The 23,175-nt window shown below is 36.9% G+C and overlaps 1 protein-coding gene across 2 annotated transcripts; it reads right to left on the reverse strand.

Moving 5' to 3' along the window:
* Nucleotides 1-421: 421 nt before the first annotated feature.
* EXOC1L (exocyst complex component 1 like) lies at nt 422-18,125 on the reverse strand. 2 transcript variants are annotated; one of them, XM_037989376.2, is made up of 3 exons: nt 17,747-18,125; nt 6,464-6,594; nt 422-826 (listed from the first exon to the last, which is right to left on the reverse strand). In XM_037989376.2, the coding sequence occupies exons 2-3, from the start codon at nt 6,563-6,565 to the stop codon at nt 560-562; spliced, it is 369 nt and encodes a 122-aa protein (XP_037845304.1). In that variant the 5' UTR covers nt 6,566-6,594; nt 17,747-18,125; the 3' UTR covers nt 422-559. The 2 variants fall into 2 exon arrangements, with proteins under 2 accessions (XP_037845304.1, XP_007996856.1); XM_007998665.3 differs by having other exon boundaries at nt 17,727-18,125.
* Between the last annotated feature and the right edge of the window lie 5,050 nt (nt 18,126-23,175).

Genomic DNA, 23,175 nt, shown 5'->3' on the forward strand with positions numbered 1-23,175 from the left:
CCACACTGTTTTGATTACTATAGCTTTAATAATAAGCTTTGAAATCAAGAAGTGTGAGTTCTCCAACTTTGTACTTTTTTTCTTGTACTTTTTCTTTATCTATTTGGGACCCCATGAAATTCCATATGAATTTGGAGGATCAACTTTTCCATTTCTGCAACAAAGGCTATTGGAAATTTGATAGGAATTGCATTGAATCTGCAGATTGCTTTTAGTAGTATTGACATCTTGATGATATTAAGTCTTCTTATCCATGAACACAAGGTCTTTTTCCACATACTTAGGTCTTTTAAGGTTTTTCTTCACACTCTTTAGGAGAATACTAATTTAGTCAAAACCTCACAGTTCCTTCCAAAGTTACCAAGGATCACATTGGCAAGAAGTCTTGAATGTTGAATGATTACATTAAAATATATTTCACTGCAATTCACAAGCATTACTTTATTTTTATTTAAATTATAATAATCACTGATGAAGGGAAAAACAAAATTATGACAGTCAGTATTTACTTGGGAAACCATTTTCATAGGTCACTGATGAAGGAACGTGGTACACAGCTTCAGAGTGGCAAGGGACATAGGGACAAGCACACAAGATTGAAAGCATAAAAGCATATTCTCATAAGGACCAAGCAATCCTTATTGTTGGAAGACCAAATGGAATCATCGTTAATGTATGTAGAATCAAAGTTCACAATCTGTAAGTCCTTCTTAAGATATGCATGATTCAGCTTATTTACCGTTCGAGCAAAGGCATATTTAGAAGCACAGCTATATGCTTCCAAACTGTACACTTTCTTGAAGTGCAGATCAAAAAATGGATTGTCCTGGAAGAGAATGAGAGACATGATTTAGTTTGTAGCCAAGAAAGTAGCTAGGTTTCCTGGATTCTCTTACATTCTCTTGGATATGTTTATTGATTGTAAAGTATCAGTATCAAACATATTTCTAAAATCTACAAATGGGCTTTCCAAAGCTACTTACTTCAAAGTAATTGCTTCTAAAAATCAACAATAAGAAAGGTTATTTTTGAAGCATCTATGTTTTTTCAAGTATACACATAAAATGTGCCTCAGACTGTGTGGTTATTAAGTCTGCTCAATGTAATGAATTGGAGAGGATGAGTAGGGAATAAATAAAGCAGAGAATAAACTCACAGACTTCTGGAAAATAGAAAAGGTTTCTCTCCCTTTTTAGTAGGAGGTTGGTTCATTGTGCTATTTCAAAGGTATAAGGAAGAAATACACAATAGCTAGCTATTGGCATGCTATAGATCACCAATTTTCTGTCTTTGAAGTTTTACAGCAAGGAATTACTTTTGAAGGTAATAGCAAGGACCATTGAATCATTCGACTGAAACTGACAAATTTACTAAAGACTGCCTCTGGGCTCTTGCTATATCTGTAGCAGAAATATTTCAAGAAAAAGTGGAAGCCAAACCTGATCTAGGTCCTATATGTTAAAATAATAACTGCTACTGTTAATAGCAGTAACAACGATGCCTTGCATTTATAAAGTTTACAAAATGCTTTCACATTCATTATCTGCCTAATTCCTGACTCCTTTAAGACAGAGATTTTGCATTATTTATCATCATGTTCTTAGTACTTATGCATGATGACTACTAATTTCTCAACAAGTATGTGTTGAACTGACCTGAAGTATTCCTAAGAAAGGAGAAGTGGAGGCAAACATTGCCCCAAATAACAAATAGGCAGAGAAGGACTAAACCAAACCAGAGTATTAATAATTCACTGTCATGTAGTATGTAACATCATATACAAGCAACTTACATATTTGCAATTTGATTTTTAAATAGGAAAATTCTTGCAGGAGGTAGTAAATAGAGCATGAATTTTAAAGTTAGACAACTATTTTGACTGTTCCATGGGCAAAATGCTTATTTGATCTGACTCTCATTTTTCTCCTTATTTTAGATAGTGCTGTTGTGAAATTTACATGAGAATGATCATATAAACGAGTGTGAAGCTTAATAAATGATAGTTCCTAAAGATTGTGATATTACCATTTAAAAAAGTTAAAAACAAAACATAATCATGCTTTTACTTCTGCATAGCAAAAGAAATAATCAGCAGAGCAAACAGACAACCCACAGAGTGGGAGAAAATCTTTGCAATGTATACATCCCACGAAGGACTAATATCCAGAATCTACAAGGAACTCAAACAAATCATCAAGAAAAAAACAAACAATTCCATCAAAAAGTGGGCAAAGGATATGAATAGGCAATTCTCAAAAGAAGATATACAAATGGCCAATAAACATGAAAAAATGTTCAGTATCACTAATGATCAGAGAAATGCAAATAAAAACCACAATGTGATACCACCTTACTCCTGCTAGAATGACCATAATCAAAAAATCAAAAAATAATAGATGTTGGCATGGATGTGGTGAAGAGGGAACACTTTTACACTGCTGGTAGGAATGTAAACTAGTACAAACACTATGGAAAAGAAGGGGGCGATTCCTTAAAGAACTAAAAGTAGAACTACCATTTGATCTAACAGTCCCACTCCTGGGTTTCTACCCAGATGGAAAGAAGTCATTATATGAAAAAGATACTTACACATGAATGTTTATAGCAGCACAATTTGCAATTGCAAAAATATGGAACCAGCCCAAATGCCCATCAATCAACCAGTGGATAAAGGAATAATTATATATATATATAATTAATATTTTTTATATATATATATAGAGACATACCATGGAATACTACTCAGCCATAAAAGGAAAGAAATAATGTAATTTACAGCAACCTGGATGGAATTGGAGACCATTATTCTAAGAGAAGTAACTCAGGAATGGAAAACCAAACATCGTATATTCTCACTCATAAGTGGGAGCTAAGTTATGAGTATGCAAAATCATAAGAATGACACAATGGACTTCGGGGACTCAGGGAAAGGGTGGGAGGAGCAGTGAGGGATAAGAGACTACACACTGGGTATAGTTACACTGCTTGGGTGATGGGTGCATCAAAATCTCAGAAATCACCACTAAAGAACTTATTCATGTAATCAGATACCACCTGCTTCTCAAAAACCTATTGAAATAAAAAGAAAGAAATAAAATAAAAATTAAAAAACCATAATCATGCTTTAAAAACAACGTATAAAGGTGGTGTGATTTTAAGTGCAGCACTTTTATAGTCACATTCAAAAATTTTTTTTTTCTGGTGCTCATAACTACAGCTTGAAAGACAATTCTGCCAAGAATCTCCATAAAGAAAAATCACATCCATTGCATCACCAGATACCAATCAAGCTCCTTAGGGAGTTTTCTCTTGCAAACATTTGCTCCTCATCAGATAGAAAATACCCCTCATGCCTTTAAGATACTTGCAGAAGAGTAATATTTTTCTTTAGCCTAATAATTGGAGCCTGAGTATGCATGCACATAGGATACAAATCTGCCTGGCTCTGTCTCTCTCTCTTTTGATAGAATGCTAGAACTAAAAGGGATCTCAGGAATCATTTATTGATCTCCTGTTTTTAGCTGGGATTACACAGTAGTTTCCAGAGATATGAAGTCCAGGTCACACATTTAGTTATTGGCAGAGCCAGGACAAAACTCAAACTCTCAATCAGCACAAGCTCAGTTTTTGCTACATCATCCTGTCTCCTGCTGCACCAGTCAGTCTCCAAATCCCCAGTCATTTTGATTTCTGCTTTATAAATTGACTTCAATTTCAATTCCATTCCATTTTAAAGTTGACAACTTTTTGGCTCAAAATTGCTGTCTATAAAACTGTATCATTGCTATTGATATGTAAATGTAATAATGTAAATAATGTAATAATGTAAATAATGTAAATTTATTATAAATTAAATGCAATCATGTAAATGTAAAAAATGTAATAAATGCTGACCCCCAAGGATTTGATTCCAAAAAAGAGAAATAGGAATTCCTAGAACAGTCAGAATATTTTTACTTCATCCGTAGAAAATAAATCTTGCAAAGAACTATTCTTTGGATATTATGGTTTTTCTTCTGGCAATTTAATATTTTAAGTCCTAAAATGATGAGAAAACCAGAAATACTCAGCTTATCTTTTGTATCTTGTTTACTATGAAAGATAATAATCTTCAAATTGGAAAGGGAAGAATCAACAATGTTGGGATGGAATTAAAGGCCATGAAAAGTGAGGAAAAAATAGACCACAGTTAGTTGATTTGAAATGAGCCTAAATTGACAGTCCTGGTGAATACAATCCTGGGCATTGAACAAACTTGTAAAAACCAACGATAACATCGGTAATATTTGAGAGCTGGAGAAAAAAGACAAGGAAAATGGGCCAAAGATTGGTGGGGATAGTTAATTTGTGGGGATAGTTCCTGAAACTACAGCTTAGTGAACTTGACATGCACTTCTGATCAAATTAAATGCAGTATTATAGAAATTTGACAGTACAGAAAAATATAAAAAATAAAATCATAGTTAAAAAATGTGTAATCTTATCACTGAGATAACTTATTAAAGTACTGGTTTGTTTTACACATACATATATACACATATACATATAGTGACATATATTTTTTGTAAAAATATTAAGATTCATATTTCAATAACATGACAAACTAAATATGCAAAATTGACATAATATTTTAGAAAAGTTTTATATTTAGCTGATTTTTAGAAAACTTGTTAAGTGGCTGAACAATTGTGTTCTGAGATATTCTTTTGGAAGCCTATTTTATAACAGTTGTATAACATTCTATCATATAAATACGTAATGATATATTTAACCATTTCCTAAGCATCAAACATTTAGGTAGAACACATTGTCAGAAAAGCGTTACATGAATATTTAGGAAACACAGCAATGAAATCCAGCATTCTTTTGCCAAGAAGTCATGTCAAACACATCAATTTTTAAAAAAAGGTTTGTAAGGTGGTAAGTCAAAGTAACAGTAGATAGTATATGTTGATTTTAGTAAACGACAAATTTTAGATATTCAGGTTAGATGAATAATTAGGGCAGAAATAAGTGCTTTTGGCTAATTCTCTACTGTATCCTCAGAGCCTAGCAATGCCTGGTATACAATAAATTCTCAATAAATTAATGAAGGAATAAATGAATATATAAATTTGTAGAAACTTTCAACAACCAATCCGAAGAAGGCAAATTAATAGATTTCTGGGTAAAGTCTAGCTCTACCACTTAATAGCTGTGTCACCTTGGGCAAGTCAATCTCTTTAAGTCTCATTTTCTTCATCTGTAAAATGGAATAATGGAATCTAAATCATGAGGTTTTATGATGATTATGTAAAAATATACATGAAAGGAGCTTAGCTTGGCTCCTGGCACCTCATAAAAGTTTACTGAATATTGGTAGTAGCAAGTAACAGTACTACTAGTAGCAGTAACGGTAACCATCAATGATTTAGAGGTACATACTTGGCCCTGCCTGCCTCATCAATTTTATTATTGACTTGGATGAAGTCCTAAATGTTGTGTTCATTAAATCTGAATCATACTATAGTGATACTAAAAAATAACGATATTAGAAGATTTTAAAGGTTGGAATAATAGGCCAAGTGAAGAATATGGCATTTATTAAGATTAAAAATAAATGAGCTTAAAGTTCTAATTCATTCAACAATAATACCACAAAGACTTAGTGAGTGCCTATCATCTATCAGGCTACGATAAAGGATGAAAACCATGGTCCTAATTTTTAAGGAGCTCTCCATCTAGAGGGAATACAGAGTAACCCAACAATTGCAGTTTGTAGGATTACGGTTATAATACATTTCCACCCATGCCATAATGAGTGTATGAGGGCGGAGAGTCAATAGGACTTTACTCAACGGGAAATCTGGGTAGCAGTTAAAGGTAATTGGACATTTGAAGCCTCAGGAGTCAGTACGTAAGCACTGTGGATGTAGAAAGTTCAAGGGGGAAGGGTTCCCCATCAACAGCAGAGTTCAAGAACAGACTGTGAAAATCACTTGCCAGGGCTCAAGTGGAGAGATTGGAGTATCTACTCTTTCTCGCCTTTCAACTCTAAGATTACAGGATTTCCATCCTTCTAGAGGATGAAGTGGGCTTGCTGACGGTAAAATGTGAGGATGAGGGAAGGAATCCCCTAAATTTATAGAGGAAATTGTGGTGGGGAGAAAGTGATGGTAGAAGCATCATATATCTGGAAAAATGGCATTTAAATTTTCAGAATTGACTGGTAGATTGTGTTTACCTGTTAAGAGGCCCTTGGGAAAGGTGCTTTTAAATTTAATAGACAAAATTCCACTTGAAACTCATAAAAACAGAACCAAAAAACCGGTACATCATCCCAGTAGATTAAACCATTCCACTTATGAACAATATAATGTCATCTTAACACTTAGTACATGCCACGAATATATGAAGCAGGATATTGAACATAAAGATCTCCAGCATATTGATTCCACATCTCCTTATAAAATGTAACACTTACAGTATCTGCTTCTTTTCCATCAATCATCTTCAGATCGTTCAAAGACCACTTTTTTGTTACTTCATATTTTTCATCTAAACCTATTCTGTAGTGTTTCACCATGATTATTTTTACTTCTTCCTTTTTGGTCACTGTAGGACAGAAAAATACTTAGTTTACATAAATTCTTAGAAGCTAATAAATTATTCAAGTTATACTTTTTGGTATTTTTGTATCCCCTTTTAATAAAATGACCTTGAACCCGTATTACAGCTGCACCTCAATTGTGAGCCCTGATGTATCTGAATCCTCACAGTATGCACCCAAATTTGCTCAACGTATTAACTTTATTTTTGCTACAGTTGTGGTTACATACTGCCACAGTAATGTCTGTTAAATAGAACATTGAGCTGTGTGCTTTGAGCTCTGAGCATTGTGGTAGAGAATAGTGTTCACCTTGGGGCAGGAAATAAGAGGCTTAGCCTTAGCATACATTCAGTGCCAAGTGTTTATCAGAACAGGTTAGAATTTTAATTTATGACAATATAAGAAAGTGAGGTCATGGAAGTAAACAGTACTGCTTTCCAGCAACACAGTGTTGAAGAGTGAGTGACCAAGCAAATACTGCAGTAACTGTGGACACTTGCCTTTAAATTCGCTCTGAGACTTACAATGTAGAAATGCTTGCATCACAGCTACTGTTAACCTGCTTGGTATTGTTTGAGATTGTAATCCTCTCAAGTGTGTCTCTCAAATTCTAGTATCCAAAATGTGCCACTTGCACAAAAGGTTTTAGTACTATACTTTGAAAGATATGGGAATATTTTTGCTTATTTTGTGGGAACAAAATGAGGGAAATGCTTTTTTTTGGTTTTAAAATCATTTAGTCTTATATATACACATCAGAAGAATCAATATTTGAGCATAGAGCTCTTAAGTTGAAAATTATCAATGAGTTATTATAATAAAGGAGTATTTACTGAGTATTTGCTACTCATGTGATAGAACTGTAATAGATGCCACAGGGGATACAAGTAAAAGACATGGTCCCTGTCCTCTGAAAATTTATGGTTTCACTGGGGAGACAAGGCTAACACACATGTCACATACAATAGCATATTGTAAAGAGGTGGCAGGTGGGGATTGAATGCCTAGGATTTCCCTTCAAGATGAGTAATGTCACTTAGAGAGTAGGAAGCAGGTTCTGTCTTCTAAGAATGACTCTGGAGTTTTTTCTTGGGGGGCAGGGAAGACTCTCTCTTGGTTCTGGAAGGCATCACTTTGACATGCTCTCCCAGCTCTGTAGACATGAAACAATACATCACAGTATAATCGTAGTGAAAGATAAGTAATGTGGAGCAGACCAAATGTTCAATGAGTTCTGAGAAGGGAAAGGATTGGAGTAGTTAAGGCAGGAATTACAAATGAAATAGAATTTGAGATAAGGCTTAAATTTTGAAAAGACAAGGGTCATACTGCAGACATTTCTAGGTGAAGGACAGCATGTGGAAATGCATCACAACAGAAGTTAACGTCACCAGGTAGAATTAAAGAAAGTGCACTGCATGGGTTGGTTGATGTTAAGATTTGTGGGCAATAGGATTCACTAGGTACAGAAGGTTGTGAAAATGTTTTGAAAGACTCTGGATTTGAAATGCAACAGAAACCATTTTGGACCTGTGTCTGAATTCTCTTTTCTGGATGGAGTGATGTGAGGCTGACCTATTATAGTAAGGGCTCTAGAATTGGGTCTAGCAAACGGAGCATCCATTGCCTGAAGGTGCCAGTGATACTGAAATCAAGGCAGCCAGATGAGCTGAGAGTTGATGATGGAGCTCAGTCCTCAGGAGAAGGAGTGGGAGCAGTCTGACAAATCTCAGAAGAAGGCACTGTGTTGGGTGGTCAGCGAAAGCTCATGTAGCAATACCTGTTCGTTAAGTCTCCCTCCTTCTGTAGCAAAAGGCTAATAAAATGGTGCCCTATTAAAGAAGAATTTTTTCTGGCAGCAGTGATGTACAGAACACCTGGGAGAAGAAATGAAAGAGGAACTGGAGGACCCTGGAAAATGCAGTGCAGCTTAGTGAGTTCTGGCACTAGACATTCTGGAGTTAAATCACGACACCACCTCTGAACAGCATGGTCTGAGTAAATGATTTAATCTCTAAAGAGTTTAAACCTCAGTTTTCTTATGTTGTAAAACAGACATCAGAATGAATCAAATTCATAGGGTGTAAAGATTAAAGTAGACAAAATATATAAAGAACTTAAGATAGTGCCTGGTTTACAGTAACTGTTAAAAATGTTTTGTTTTGTTTAAGAGGCTGTTGTAGTAACCTGGGCATGGGACGTGGGTCATGGATATAGAAGTGGAAAATCCAAGTAAGATTTTAAATAACACTGGATGGAAATAACACTGGATGAAAACCAAACACTGGACACAAACCCAAATAGGAAAGTAGAGAGGGTGAGTTGGTTGGGTGGAAAAATGAGTTTTGTTTTTGACACACAGATGAAGTAGCCACAAATTATCTCAAAAGAGAATGAGATGGAAGTTTTGTAGTTTAGGAATGGAGATACAGACTTGGGTTTTTTTGTGTGTGGAAAAGTTTTCAAGGGCAGTTTGTTGTTGTTGTTGTTGTTTGTTTGTTTTTCATATTGAGAGAGGGTCTCACTCTGTTACCCAAGCTGGAGTATAGTGGCATGATAATGGCTCACCACAGCCTCAACCTCCTGGGCTCAAGCATACTGCCACCTCAGTCTCCTGAGTAGCTGGGACTACAGGAATGCGCCACTATGCCTGGCTAATTTTTTATCTTTTTTTGTAGAGATGGGTCTCACTGTATAGTGATAGCGATAGTGGTCTCAAACTCCTGGCCTCAAGCTATGCTCCTGCCTCTGCCTCTCAAAGTATTGGGATTATAGGTGAGAATCACCATGCCTGGCTCCCAAACCAAATTTGTAGAGAAAAGAGCAGAGGAAAGAGGTGAGAGAAAGTGAGAAGAAGAATAGATGCCAAGAAAGACGTCTGAGAGACAGGCCCAGGTGTGTAATGCTATGGGAATCAAGAGAATAGTGAAGTTTAAAGGTTTGGAGACTATCCCATGAAGTCCCTTTACTAGGTAAGGCAGAGTTCAGCCCTAGCACTGAATCTGACTTGGAAGAAGATCATGAATTTCCTCCATGAGGGCAGTTTCTCTAGAATGCTGAGGGCAGAAGACTCCTTCTGCAGAGGACTCCTTCATGCACCAACACTATTTGAGTGCACATTGTGTGCCAGCCTCAAGGTTAGGTAGGATTTACAAAGATAATAGGAATGAAGACTAAAGGCTGTGATTGAGATCACATATTCCAGGAGTTTGGAGAAGGAGGGATTGTACATTTTGGAGGCAGAGGAAGTGACTAAGGCACACCTTCTGGAGAGGACCTCAAGCAGAATATCTTAGCTTGGGGTCAATGAGCTAGTTTAGAGACTGTGATCCCCCTGACAGTGTGCCAAAGTTGGTGGGCTTCTGGTCCATCTATCCTTCTCTAGCACTAAAAAGGTTCTATCTCCACTGATGTAGATGCTAGCCTTGGGAAGATGAAAGGATTGAAAGTAAAGCTATTAGGCAGAGGTGGTGAAGTGGAGGCACACTTGAATCTGTCATGCTTACTAAGGACAAGATCTTGGAGACATTCTCCTCCACCAGGAGGCAGTTGTATGCCCAGAAAGAAGCTGTACCCCATAACCAAAGGATTATGTTCTTGCTCCAGCTAGCTGTCTCACATGCTGCTTAGGGGGTGGGAGAGAATGGGGTTGGGGAGGTATGGAAAACGTATTTTCACTGAGCAAATTCCACTGCCTCGTCTACGTGTTATGATAGGCATGTTATGGTCATCTGTAGGCCATTCATTCATCTCATTAAATTGATAAATATTTGAGTGCCCTTTTTATACCAAGCACTGTGTTAGGAATTGAAAACATTAATTCTCATAAGGCATCATTCCTGCTGTCGCTGAGATTGTAGGGAGTGGGGTCTTCAGAAAGAAAACCCGTGCTCACAGTTCTGCAAAGAAGAAATAGACAAAGTAATTAAGGAACGTGGAGGAAGGATGTCTTCATCCAAATGGGGGTCCGGGAGAGCTTCCTGAGAGAGGTAACCTGAGTTGTAAAGGGCAGTAGAAGTTAGCAGAATGAAGATGCGGTAAAGGTAGTTCTAGAAAAGCATTCACACGAAGGCATGAAATACTTGACATTTTTAAGTCATTAAAAGCATCTGGTACTGCTGGCATGAGGTTTGAGGGTGGACAGGTGGAAGGGAACAAGTTAGGCAAGACTAGTCCCTGAGGAGTCTAGAATATCAGGCTGAGAAGATCAAAGGTTATTCTGAAAGTCATGCATTTATCTGTGTAAGAGAGAGAAGTTGTCACTGAAGGATTTAAAGTGAATGGACAGACTGAGCTTTTACATTTCAGAAATTTCTTTTGGGATCTTCCATAAAGGATAGGTTGGAGGTGGGGAATGGAGAGAAGAGACGTGAAGAAGGTGAGTCCTACAAGTCATCACATTTTCTTATATTAATGGTCAGTGTCCCATTAACACCAAACTAAGAAAATAAAAAAGCATTCTTTAAAAGTTAACCTTTTGACAAAACAGCTTCCTTTGTAGCTAAGGAGGCTCCAAGAATTGTCTTTAGCCACAAGCCAAAGAAGTCTACTCAGCCTGGAGTCAACCCAATCCCTAATTTCCACACTTGAACTTTGCTGCCAGCTAAAATTAAATGGCCGTATCCACATTAATGCAGTGGCAAAGTGGAAACCTATCACATTGTCTTAAAACAGAAATGTGTTTATATAATCAAAATGTTACAGAGTTGTTTTCAGTTACATCAGAGTTTCCGTTATTGAATTATGATTTAGTGAATAATATCTACAGTGTAAGGGAACTTCAGAGTTAATCTGGTCCAGTTTTAATTTTAATCAGCATTTTCAGAATTATAATTTTAACTTCATGCCAATCACTTTATTTTCACTTTAAATTTTAAAATAAACTTTGTCATTAATAAATGCCTCTGTTACCACGATAAAATAGTCACTATTATTCATGAGGCTAAATGGAAGGAACATTGCCCGAATGATCCAATATAATTTGGCAGAATAGAAGAAAACAGTAGCTCACAAGTAAGTTGCACAGAATGCTTTAAAGAAACAACTCTTCTTTTATGTCGTATTGTTATACAATTGTTTTCATCATTTAAGTTAAATGATGGAGAGAAATTACTATGAGATATTGCAGAAAAGCAGCGATAGTGAAATGTTATATATGGTGCTGTCTGGGTTCACTGAGAAGGCTATCATTGCTTTCATCAAAAGAGTAATTTTCTTTCTTTCTTTCTTTTTTGTTTTTTGAGATGGAGTTTCACACTTGTCGCCCAGGCTGGAGTGAAACAGCACGATCTCGACTCATGGCAACCTGCACCTCCTGGGTTCAAGCGATTCTCCTGCCTCAGCCTCCTGAGTAGCTGGGACTACAGGCACTCACCACCACACCCAGCTATTTTTTGTATTTTTAGTAGAGACAGAGTTTCACCATGTTGGCCAGGCTAGCCTCAAACTCCTGACCTCAGGTGATCCAGATGCCCACCTTGGCCTCCCAAAGTGCTGGGATTAGAAGTGTGAGCCACTATGCATGGCCAAAAGAGGAGTTTTCATGTAACATTTTTCTTTAGAAATATTTTTTAAAATCAAATTTTGTGCTGCACTGAGTGTCTTTAAAATGAAAAAGATGGGCTATAAGCAAGTAAGGACATGAGTTGCTGATATTTTTACAGAATGGGAGATAGAATGAAAGAGAAGGAAAGTGATTTTGTGGGAATAGAAGCACCAAGAGAAAAGGGACATCCAACGAGACATATGCAAGGTTTGGCTTTATGAGCTCCAATCTAGCATTACTCAGTGCCCCTACTAAAAGTAATATTGCATAGTAATTTGGCACAAGTGGACCTGCATTTAAAGCCTCCATTAGTCACTTATGAGCTGATAATCTTGGGCAAGTTATTTAGCTACTGTGTACTTCAATTTTATCATGTATAGATGTGGCAAATAGGATAAAATATGTGAAGGACTTACCATAGTGGCCGGCAAATGTGTTAAGAAAAGCATCTACTCTTACTGGTTAGAAGCAATGTGGTAAAGTGGAAAAAAACTTGGGTTTTAGATTTAGATTTATGACCTGTGGGCCTTGGACTATGTTTAACTTCTTGTGACCTATGGTTTCCTCATCTGTAAAACAGGAATTTTGTCTATCACATAAGGTGGTTGTGAAGATTAATATAAATGGTACTAAATGGACGTGTGCCTGGCACTCAGCAGGCATGCCTTTACATGATAGGCTATCCCTTTTATTGCATCATCAATAATGCCATACTAATAATGAAATATTTTAAATATTTCTCCCCTTCAAAGCTCTGAAATCAAGTTCCTATTCACTCTACAAATGAGGCAAATGGCTTGGAGTTTAGCTCTCCCAGGTAATAGATTAGCCACATTTAGATCTTTCCATATTTAGATCTCCAAGGTAATAGATTAGCCACTGGGAGAATCTGTCTCATAAGTTACTAACTGATGATGGTGATGTGAGTTGTTCATTTTAGAGATAATGATAATATCCCCACTCTAAAATCCAAGCCACTGGCCCTTTTAGAACCAAACACTAACTCACAATAAATGCAAGGTAACAAGAGGACTCAAATGGGAGCTTCATCATTTCCATACTGTAACCTTCACCTACAATTACCCTGATTTGGAGAGTCAGAATATTTTATTTAAATTCCTCCACAGGGCTGGGTACAGTGGCTCATGCTTGTAATCCCAGCACTTTGGGAGGCTGAAGCAGGATGGCTTGAGGCCAGGAGTTCGAGACCAGCCTGGGCAATATAGTGAGACCCCGTCTCTACAAAAAAGACTAATAAATTAGCCAGGCATAGTAGCACATGACTATAGTCCCAGCTACTCAGCAGGCTGAGGTGGGAGAATCACCTAAGCCCTGGAGGTTGAGGCTGCAGTGAGCCAAGATCAGGTCACTGCACTCCAGCCTGGGTGTCAAAGTGAGACCCTGTCTCAAAAAAACAAAATAAATTAAATTAAATTAAAATAAATTCCTCCATAGAGACATTTAGTGATATTCCACAAATGCATCTTGTGTTTGTGTGTGTGTATGTGTGTGTGTGAGAGACAGAGAGAGAGACCGGAACAAAATATATATAGAGAGAGTCTTGAACAAGAATAATAAAGTGTTTTTTTCCTACCTTTAGAAGACAAAGAGCAAGAATTTTAAAGTATAAAACCTACCTTTTTATTCAAGGCCTGTTCCCCATTTGACAATTCTGAAGTTTTGTGAATTTTATGATATATGTATTTTATTTTTTAATAAAATGTATCTCTTGGAAATCAATCCTACCTTTCTTCTTTTCATAATTTTTTAACATAGAGGATAATAAACACCGTCAAATTAGAATTTCTTCAAGTGTGATCTCCTTTTGAGCACAAGATTTCTGTCTTGTCACAGAACCAAATCTATTCATATTTATTAAAGGAAGTATTATAGGTCATGAAAGGGAAGATACTAAATTATTGTGTAGCAAAACAACCTTGACAGGAGAATCGCTTGAACCCAGGAGGTGGAGACAGCAGTGAGCCGAGATCGCACTACTGCACTCCAGCCTGGGCGACAGAGCAAGACTCTGTCTCAAAAAACAAAACAAAAAAACAGCCTTGAGTAAACCTGCAACTTGAAAAATAAAAAAGAATATACACATAAACTATGTTTGGCTCTATAATCAGAACATATGTATAGCTGTTTGGATATATTTTGGCCTGCGTAATTGTTATTCTACTACTGCTAATAACATCGTTAATTATACGAAAACTTTTTAAACCTTAGTCCATGTTTAATTCTTCAAAACACTATGTATCAGGATAATTTATTCTCAATTCACAGCTGAAAAATTAAACTAACCTCTTCCAGACAATACTATTATCTCCTGAAATGACAACTTAAAGAAAGAAATTCTTTAGGTTGTGCTCTGTTGTTAAGATGTTGGGAATTCGCAAATATAGCAGCAGTGGTACCAAATGAAGTCTTTAAAATTGTTTTTAGCAACCTCCTTTTCTCGTTAACTTGTTCTTATTTAACAATCTTATTAACATTCTTATTGTAAATTATTTGACAAAATTATTAAATTTTTTGGTTCACAGAGAAGTTCTGGTATGGCTTAAAAAACAATATGTATAGAGAATTTATGCATATTATTTTTATAATTCTAGCAAACGCCATTTATTTTCAGATTAATATCTATGAATGGAAGATATTTTTCTAGAGGTATGAGAATACTGAAAAATAACATCTGAATATACATACAATTTTAAATTAATATAATATAAAATATATTAATTTTTCATTTTATATTAAATATACACACGTGTTTACTATTTTGTTTTTACTACAAATATGTATTTATAATATATATATAAACATATATTTCAGCATATTTTTAATGGCAAATTATTTTTTCTGTATATCTGAAAATTATAACCTTAATTTAATTTTATTTATTTAGAATATAATGTATCACATTTGGTTTTATCCTAGTAAGAATTTAACAGGGAGCACTGTGGGCAGATATAAGCGTTTTTATTTCCGTTTCAGAGATGTCACCACTGAGGCCAGAGAGCATAATTATCTTGCCCTAAATTTCACAGCTGGTGGGTGGCAAAACAGCACCAGGTTTCACACCAAGTTTGCCTGATTCCAAGTGTGTGAAAGTCTGTTCCACTATGCCCTGTTACTTTCCATCCAGGTTTGGCTAATGCCTTAATACGCTGTGTCAAGTCCTTCAGCGTTTCTTTAATTCACGTGTACTCTCTTCATTGCACGTGTGACTTATCCCTTTCTAGTTCCAGCACATAACAGAGCTCCTTCCTCCTTTATAAGAAGATGCTGCTTTTAACTTCCAGTGATAATGTTAGGTAGGGGAAGCTAGTCCCAGGGAGAAATGACTATGCAAACCCTAAGGTGGGAGTGGGCTGAGGTCCCAGGAAATCCCCCATGTACATCCTAGCAAACCAGAAAGGGAAATTTGAGTTTTTGACATCTAGTTTTAACATCAACCAGGTAAATATCAAGATTTAATGGTAAGTCACAATCCTTTGACTGCGAGACCCCTGCAAAAGAGACTCTGGTCAGATAAATAGAAAGCTTAACCATATTTAAACATGTTTTCATTAATTGAAAAAATACATGATGGAATTTGACTACACTGGACTCGTGAGTCTCACAAATTTAGAAGTGCTAGATTGTAGGGAATGAAGAGGAAATCATAATATGACTCTACTCCATGAAGGTGGCATCGTTCAAAGTACGGAGTTCCGTGTCTCAACAATTGTGATGTGATCTGTTTGATTCATTACCAATGGAAATTGTCTGAGTCCAGCATGGTCAAAGCCAAGACTATTCAAGCAACACGCTGACTTATTTTAAATTACCGTTCCAGCAAAATGTATTTTTAATTGCCATAAAAAAGTGTTACATTTAGAGAAAGTGCTCTCAAATTGATGGATGTGATGTAGAAGAGAGTCGTGAAGTTAGTAAACTGATAGGGCTTATAAAGTTAACTTGTATCTAGAATAGCACAATATGGTCTTCTTTTCTTCATCTCTGAGAAGATCTTGTTTTTTCCTTGCTTCTTACATGACAGAGTTATTGAATTATTTCCAAACATTTAAATCTAGGAGACTTTTTTTTCATGTCAGATAGAACAAGTCTAGTTAATTACATAATTTGGAGGGAGAAACTAAGATGTATTTGGTAAGTTAGATATATAAATTATTGTGATTATTTAATTTTTCATGTTTTTCTTCAAAAATATGTGTATACTAATGTTACCGGTGAGAAATCAACTTTAGAAAGTGGAAATTACAACAAGTACACAATTATTACATTTTAATGTTGGAATAAGCATCTTCTCTAATATATTCAGTAAAAATATTTTAAGATACAGTGATGTGATGGCTAGGATACAGTATAGTTTCTTAAATTGTTTTAAATTGACTTTTTAAAATGTTTAATTTCTTTTTCCTGGGTCAATTAATTTTTTTATGTCACTAGAATACCCTCTATACTTTGTGTTATATAGCAAAATATGCTAAAGTGTCAGATAAATATTTCTAATGCCATTATTGGGTAAATATTACTATATTTATTAGAAATGACAGAATTTAAAAAAATTCTTGGCACTTTCTTTAAAGACATTCTATTTCCCTTACAGCACTCCCTCCCAGCAACTTTGAAAAGGCCTTCTAAGTCAATTATCAGAAAGGGAATTATAAGAAGTTGTTTTCTGAAAATGGGTGTGTGCCTTAGATAGGCAAGTCCACAATGAACACGAAGCTTCTAAGCTCTTTTCTCCTAAGCCCCTGAAAAGTATTAAAAGGCATAGACCAAGAAAAGGGAGTGCTATATATTCTGCTCAATAGTGGCATGAGCATTCCTGTCTAAATTCAGCACAGAAATCACAGTTTAGGCAAATCGTAATTAAGTGTAAAATCATTTTTCTAGCTTTGGACAATTTTCATTAATTTTAGAAACATGAGGGTAAAATCTTTATTTTAGTTAAATAGTTTGGAGAACATGCTCTAATCCTTAAAGTTCCATTTTCATAAACTAGTTTCACCATTAAGCTACTGTTTTTGTGAGCACACTTCCTATAAGATAAAGAAGTTTTAAAATATAATTTCTCTCTTCAAATAAACCACCAGGAAGTCTAAAGCCCTCGGAAGAAAATCTAAGGCTTTGTTTTTTTCCTAGAATGAAAAGGGATAATGCCGGTTGTCCAGACTGGTTGCAAATGGTGCTGTATAACTCTATTCTCCAACGTATTTAAAAGTATACGGTCAGCTCTCTGTTGCATTTTTAAAAATGAGCTCTTACACGATAAAATTCCATGCCATGCAAATGAATTAAACAAACGATTGGAGACAAAATAATCAAATCAGGAGAAGTACATATCAGTTTCATTTCTCCACGATTAACCAAAATGTTCTAATACAATGTTTTGTTCTTTCATTTTTAACACTTAAAAAAAATTCTGTAGAACCCAAATTCTTAAACCTGGCATAGTTAAGTTCTCATCAGAAGAAGGTGCACGTGCTGTATAGGAAAATAAATACAAAAAATAAAATTCCCTCTATCATCCAAGCATCTTTGGGTGACTTGCTTTTTGAAATGATAACAGAAGGAACAGATTACCTGACACACAGAGGTAATACCTGTCCTGGACGGAGAACTCTATTTCAATAAACTCGTACAGATTCTGCGAGAGTGGCTTAAACAGTTTCTTCTCCAAGTCCTCCTTTACCAATGATGACATTTCCTCCAGTTCCACTTGGCCTGATGTCTTGGCTCAAGCTCACTCTTTCCTCTCCTTTTGCTCCCTAGATTTCTCGTTTGGGTTTGCAGCTCCTTGGTGAGCCCTGCCCACCTTCCAGCCCTCCCTCTCTTAACTTCTCATTCCTAGCCAGAGCCCAGATTCCCGAGAGCACTCAGCGCGGTCAGACCCCTCACTGCGGTATCTGCCCAGTGGCAGCAGCGGCAGCGGCAGCCAAAATACAGCAGCCTCACTAGCCCCACCGTCAGTCTTCCGCGACCAGCCTCCAGCAGGCTGCTCTCTGAACTCTTCCGTGGCTTGCTGGTGGGGAAACATATTTATGACCACCGACTGATACTCACAGATCTACTTGTGGAGTCCCCTGGCTGTTCCAGTCTTGGTAGCCTTTTCCCCTTTCACAACACGATGTGAAGACCACGATTTCAGCTTGATGCCATTATATAAATCAACTGTCTGGCTCTATTGATTGGGATCATCTTCCATTAAGAACTTTGCTATCATCGGCAAGAGAAAAGACATTTGTGCTTGCTCCTAACACTTCCAACAAGTCTCTTTCCCTCCCTTCTTTCTCCTCCTGATCTCTGCTTCCATGACAGTCTGCACCAATTCCTGGGTCTAAATTATTTTTAAAATGGAAATTTTTCATGTGTTCACTTTAATACTATTTATGCCTCCACTCACAAAAATGTGTTAGCCACCTACTAGGGTACAACATTGTATTTTTCTTAGAAGGGTGAATTTCTTAGCCTCAAGGAACTTCTAATCTAATAGAAATGAGTACACCAAAGAGTTATCATAAATGTGTAAGAGTGATAAAGGCACAAAGAAGAAGGAAACACAGAATAGAAAAGACATTTATTCCTGACAGGTATTGGAGAAAGGGCTATGGGAGAAGATCTGGAGCTTGAAGAATGAGAGAAAAGTGGAGAGGTGGAGGAGGAGGAGCATGTATCAGTCCAGGGAGTCAAAGTCCTGCATCAAAAAAGCATGAGGGCTGTGCTATGGCTTGAATGGGTCCCCTCTAAAACGCAGGTGTTGTCAATGTGACAGTATTGAGAGGTGGGGCCCTTACAAAAAGTGAGTAGGCCATGAGGGTGACTCCATCCTGAATGGGACTAAGGCCCTTTTAAAAGTGGCTTCACATGGGTTTGGCTGGCTTGCGCTTCTGCCTTCTGCTATGTGAAGACACAACATTCTTCCCATCTGGAGGAGGCAGCCCTCACCGGACAGCTGAACTTGCCAGTGCATTGATCTTGAACTTGCCAGCCTGGAGAACTGTAAGAAATACATTTCTGTTTCTTATAAATGACCCAGTCTGTGGTATTTTGTAAAAGCGGCACAGAAGGACTAAGACAGGATATTTGGGAGGACAGGAAGTAGCCCAGCTTTCCTGAGTTGTGTGGTATGTGAAGGTAAAAGATTAGCCTGCAAAGATAGATTGGGGCCAGATCATGAAGGGCCTTAAATACCAACTAAGCCTTTGGACTTTATTCTATAGAAGTAGAGGGCCAATTAAGGTTATTGACATGCATTCTTTCATTCATTTATTCATTCAACAGAAATTTATTAAGAATCAACTATGTACCAGGCTGTGTTCTAAGAACTGGTGATATGGCAATGAAAAAATAGGCCAATTCCTTGCTCTATGGAGCTCAATGCAGTAGATAGAAAACGAAGAAATAAAGCAGTAGTACATTCAGGGTGCACTCAGCTGCAAGTAACAGAATATATGACATAAAGATATAAATAATCTCATGTAATAGAAAGTCTGCAGGTAGGTAGTCCCAAGAGTTAGCTCAGGGCTCATAGATAAGGATCCCAAATGCTTCCCATTCTTCCGATCTACCTTCCTCAGATGTTGGCTTTTTTGTCCTGAGGCTGTGTGGTTCAGATCCAAAGACAGAAAGTAGGAGAGGTGGCTCTTTTTTGTTTCTTTTCATAAGGAAGCAAAATCTTTTTCAAAAACCATCACACACACTTTCATTTACATCTCAGTGGCCATAAATGGATCGCATGGCATCCCTAGGAAAGCTAGTACAGTCCTATGCTGCATAACAAGATTTGAGTCAACAATAGACTGCATACAGGATGGTGATCCCATCATCTCAAATGAAGCTGAAAAATTCCTATGATCCAGTGATGTCATAGACCCCACGATGTCAGCTCAATACCTTGTCTATGTTTAGATATGTTTAGCTACACAAATACTAAGCATGTGTTACAACTGCCCACACTATTCACTATGGTACATGCTGCACAGGTTTGTAGCAGCCTATAAGCCATAGGCTATACCATATAGCCCACCTAGGTGTGTAGTAGACTATGCCGTCTAGGTTTGTGTAGTACACTTTATTATGTGGGCACAGTGATAAAATTGCCTAATGGTGCATTTCTCAGAAGATAAATAAGTGATGCATAACGGTATTTGTCTTTTTTGACTGCTATTATGGGAGGTGGGATTTTCTAACAAAGAAGAAAGGGATGAGAATGGCTATGAGCAGATAACCAACAGTGTCTACCATGGCTGCTCTAAAGAAAAACTATGACATGCCTGTAGCTAGGCTGAATTATGAAGTACTGGGTGAGAGATTTGCCTTTCTGAGCCTCAATTTCCTCATCTGAAGAATGTTCTCTAGGATCTTTTCCAACCTTTAATATCCTCCTATTTTGTCTGTGATTCTGGGAATCTATGAAAACAATTCGAGCAAGATGATCAAAGGACTAGTGTATTAGTCCATTCTCACCTTGCTGTAAAGAAATACCTGAGACTGAGTAATTTATAAAGAAAAGAGGTTTAATCAATTCACAGTTACACAGGCTGTACAGGAAGCTTGGTTTCAGAGGCCTCAGGAAACTTACAATCATAGCAGAAAGCGAAGAGGAAGGATCCACAGTCTTACATGACCGGAGCAGGAGGAAGAGAGAGAAGGAGGAAGTACAACACACTTTTAAACAACCAGATCTCATGAGAACTCACTATCGTGAGAACAGCAAGGGTGAAATCCGCCCCCATGATCCAATCACTTCCCACCAGGTCCCTCCTCCTTCATTAGGGATTACAATCCAACATGTGATTTGGGTCAGAACACAAATCTAAACCATATCAACTAGTACTCTGTTTGGATATGGAAATGGAGAAAGGAGGATGAATATGAGATACATCTGATAATAAAATCAGTAAGCAGTAGCACAAAGTTGAATGTGAAAGATGGAAAGTGAAGTCAATATGACACAACTGCTTTCTACTTCCACCTAGGGAATGAGTAAATGGCCTCCCATCATGGGAGATAGGTTTTTGAGGAGAAATTATTTTTCAGATTTTACACTTAAAAAAGTATTTCCAGCCTGGCGCAGTGGCTAATGTCTGTAATCCCAGCACTTTGGGAGGCTGAGGTGGGCAGATCATGAGGTCAGGAGATCGAGGCCATCCTGGCTAACACAGTGAAACCTCGTTTCTACTAAAAATACACAAAATTAGCCGGGTGTGGTGGCACATGCCTGCAGTCCCAGCTACTTGGGAGGCTGAGGCAGGAGAATCGCTTGAACTTGGGAGGTGGAGGTCGCAGTGAGCTGAGATCAGACCATTGCACTCCTGTGTGGGTGACAGAGAAACAAACAAACAAAAAAGGTATGTCTTATATGTTTTCATCGTCATATGGAGGAAAAAAACATATGACTCAGCAACTCATCAACAATATTGTTATTGAAATTGTAATTAGATAATGATTTTCATGATTCTTTGTATCATGTTTTGTTACCTGCTAGACTACAAGTTTTATGAGGGCAGAAACCATGCTTTTTCTCTTACTACATATCCAAGATAGGTGGGCTGTAGTGTCTTACATATAATGGGCATTCTTGTGTTCATTTATTAATTTATTTGTAAATGTTTACTAAAGAACAAATAAGTAAATCAAAAAATCTTGTAATGAATTTTTAGAAATTCTTTGCATAGCCGATTTTGTAGTGGTATATCCTTACAGATGGAGGAAAAATGGTCTTTAGTTGTGAGTCTCAGATGCACTTCTGGAGAAACTACTGCAACTTTCTCTTTAAGTTCTTAAGAAAAGAATGTGTATGTATTCCAGTATTGTCTTAAGTAACATTGAAATCAGAAGTTCAGGAACTGACCTAGTGACTTTGTTGTTCCAAAATGAAATGTGTGCCATCAAGTAAGTGTGTTCAGAAACTATATGCCATTGGTTTGAATATTCTTATATCGATTTGTTTGACAGTTGTATTAGTACATTTTCACAGTGCTATAAAGAACTATCTGAGACAGGGTAATTTACAAAGAAGAGAGGTTTAATTGACTCACAGTTCTGTGTGGCTGGGGAGGCCTCACAAAACTTACAATCATGGTGAAAGCCAAAGGGGAAGCAAGGCACGTCTTACATGGTGAGAGAAAGAGAGAGAGAGAGCACAACAAGTGGGAGGTGCTACACACTTTTAAACAATCAGGTATCTTGAGAACTCTATCATGATACAGCACTAGGGAGAGAGTGCTAAATCATTAGAAACCACCCCCATGATCCAATTACCTCCCACCAGGTCCCACTTTCAACACATGGAGATTACAACTTTACATGAGATTTGGTGGAGGCACAGACCCAAACCATAAGAGTCAAAGGGAAAAGTGAAAGAGTCATGTTAAAATGCTAATAAATGTCTTTCTTAAGGTTCTAAATAATTCTACAATCTATCAAAACATTACCTAAGTTAAACAATTCAAAGGATTCAGCTTTAAAAGGAGTATGAAAGAAAATTCACCAAAAGTGAAAATAAGGAAAATTTTTAGAGACCTTGATTTCTTTGTTAATTAGGAGGAATACAATATCAGATCTTTGAAAACTAACCTCAAAACAAGAGGTCATTGAAAAGTGACAAATATATCCAAAAAATGTTCCGTAAGATATTTAATAGAGCTTGTAAAATATTTTTTCCTCACAGTTAAAGATTATTCTAGTCTATAAATTTATTTTCTGAAATTCATAGAATTGTCAGTGGTGATAAAGAGGAAACGGTGGCAAAATGGTATGTTTCTGGAAAGACTCATTTTAAGAACCCCAATGTCCCCCAAGTGTATTTCCTATAAGAAAGGACTTTTTAATACCTATTGTTGCACTAGTGAGGCTCAGCTAATTCGCCATCTGATTAAGTGATGAAGCATGGCTGGGGAGGCCTCAGTTTATGTGGATGTAGCCCTTATGGTATAGAGGAAGGTTAGTTACTTAGAAGAAAAAACCTCCTTGCATGTAAGATCTATAGATTAAACTTCAAGTTAGTTGAGAAACTGAAGCCTGGGTTCTA

This window comes from Chlorocebus sabaeus, chromosome 7, assembly GCF_047675955.1.
Source record: "Chlorocebus sabaeus isolate Y175 chromosome 7, mChlSab1.0.hap1, whole genome shotgun sequence".
Taxonomy (NCBI): Eukaryota; Metazoa; Chordata; class Mammalia; order Primates; family Cercopithecidae; genus Chlorocebus; species Chlorocebus sabaeus.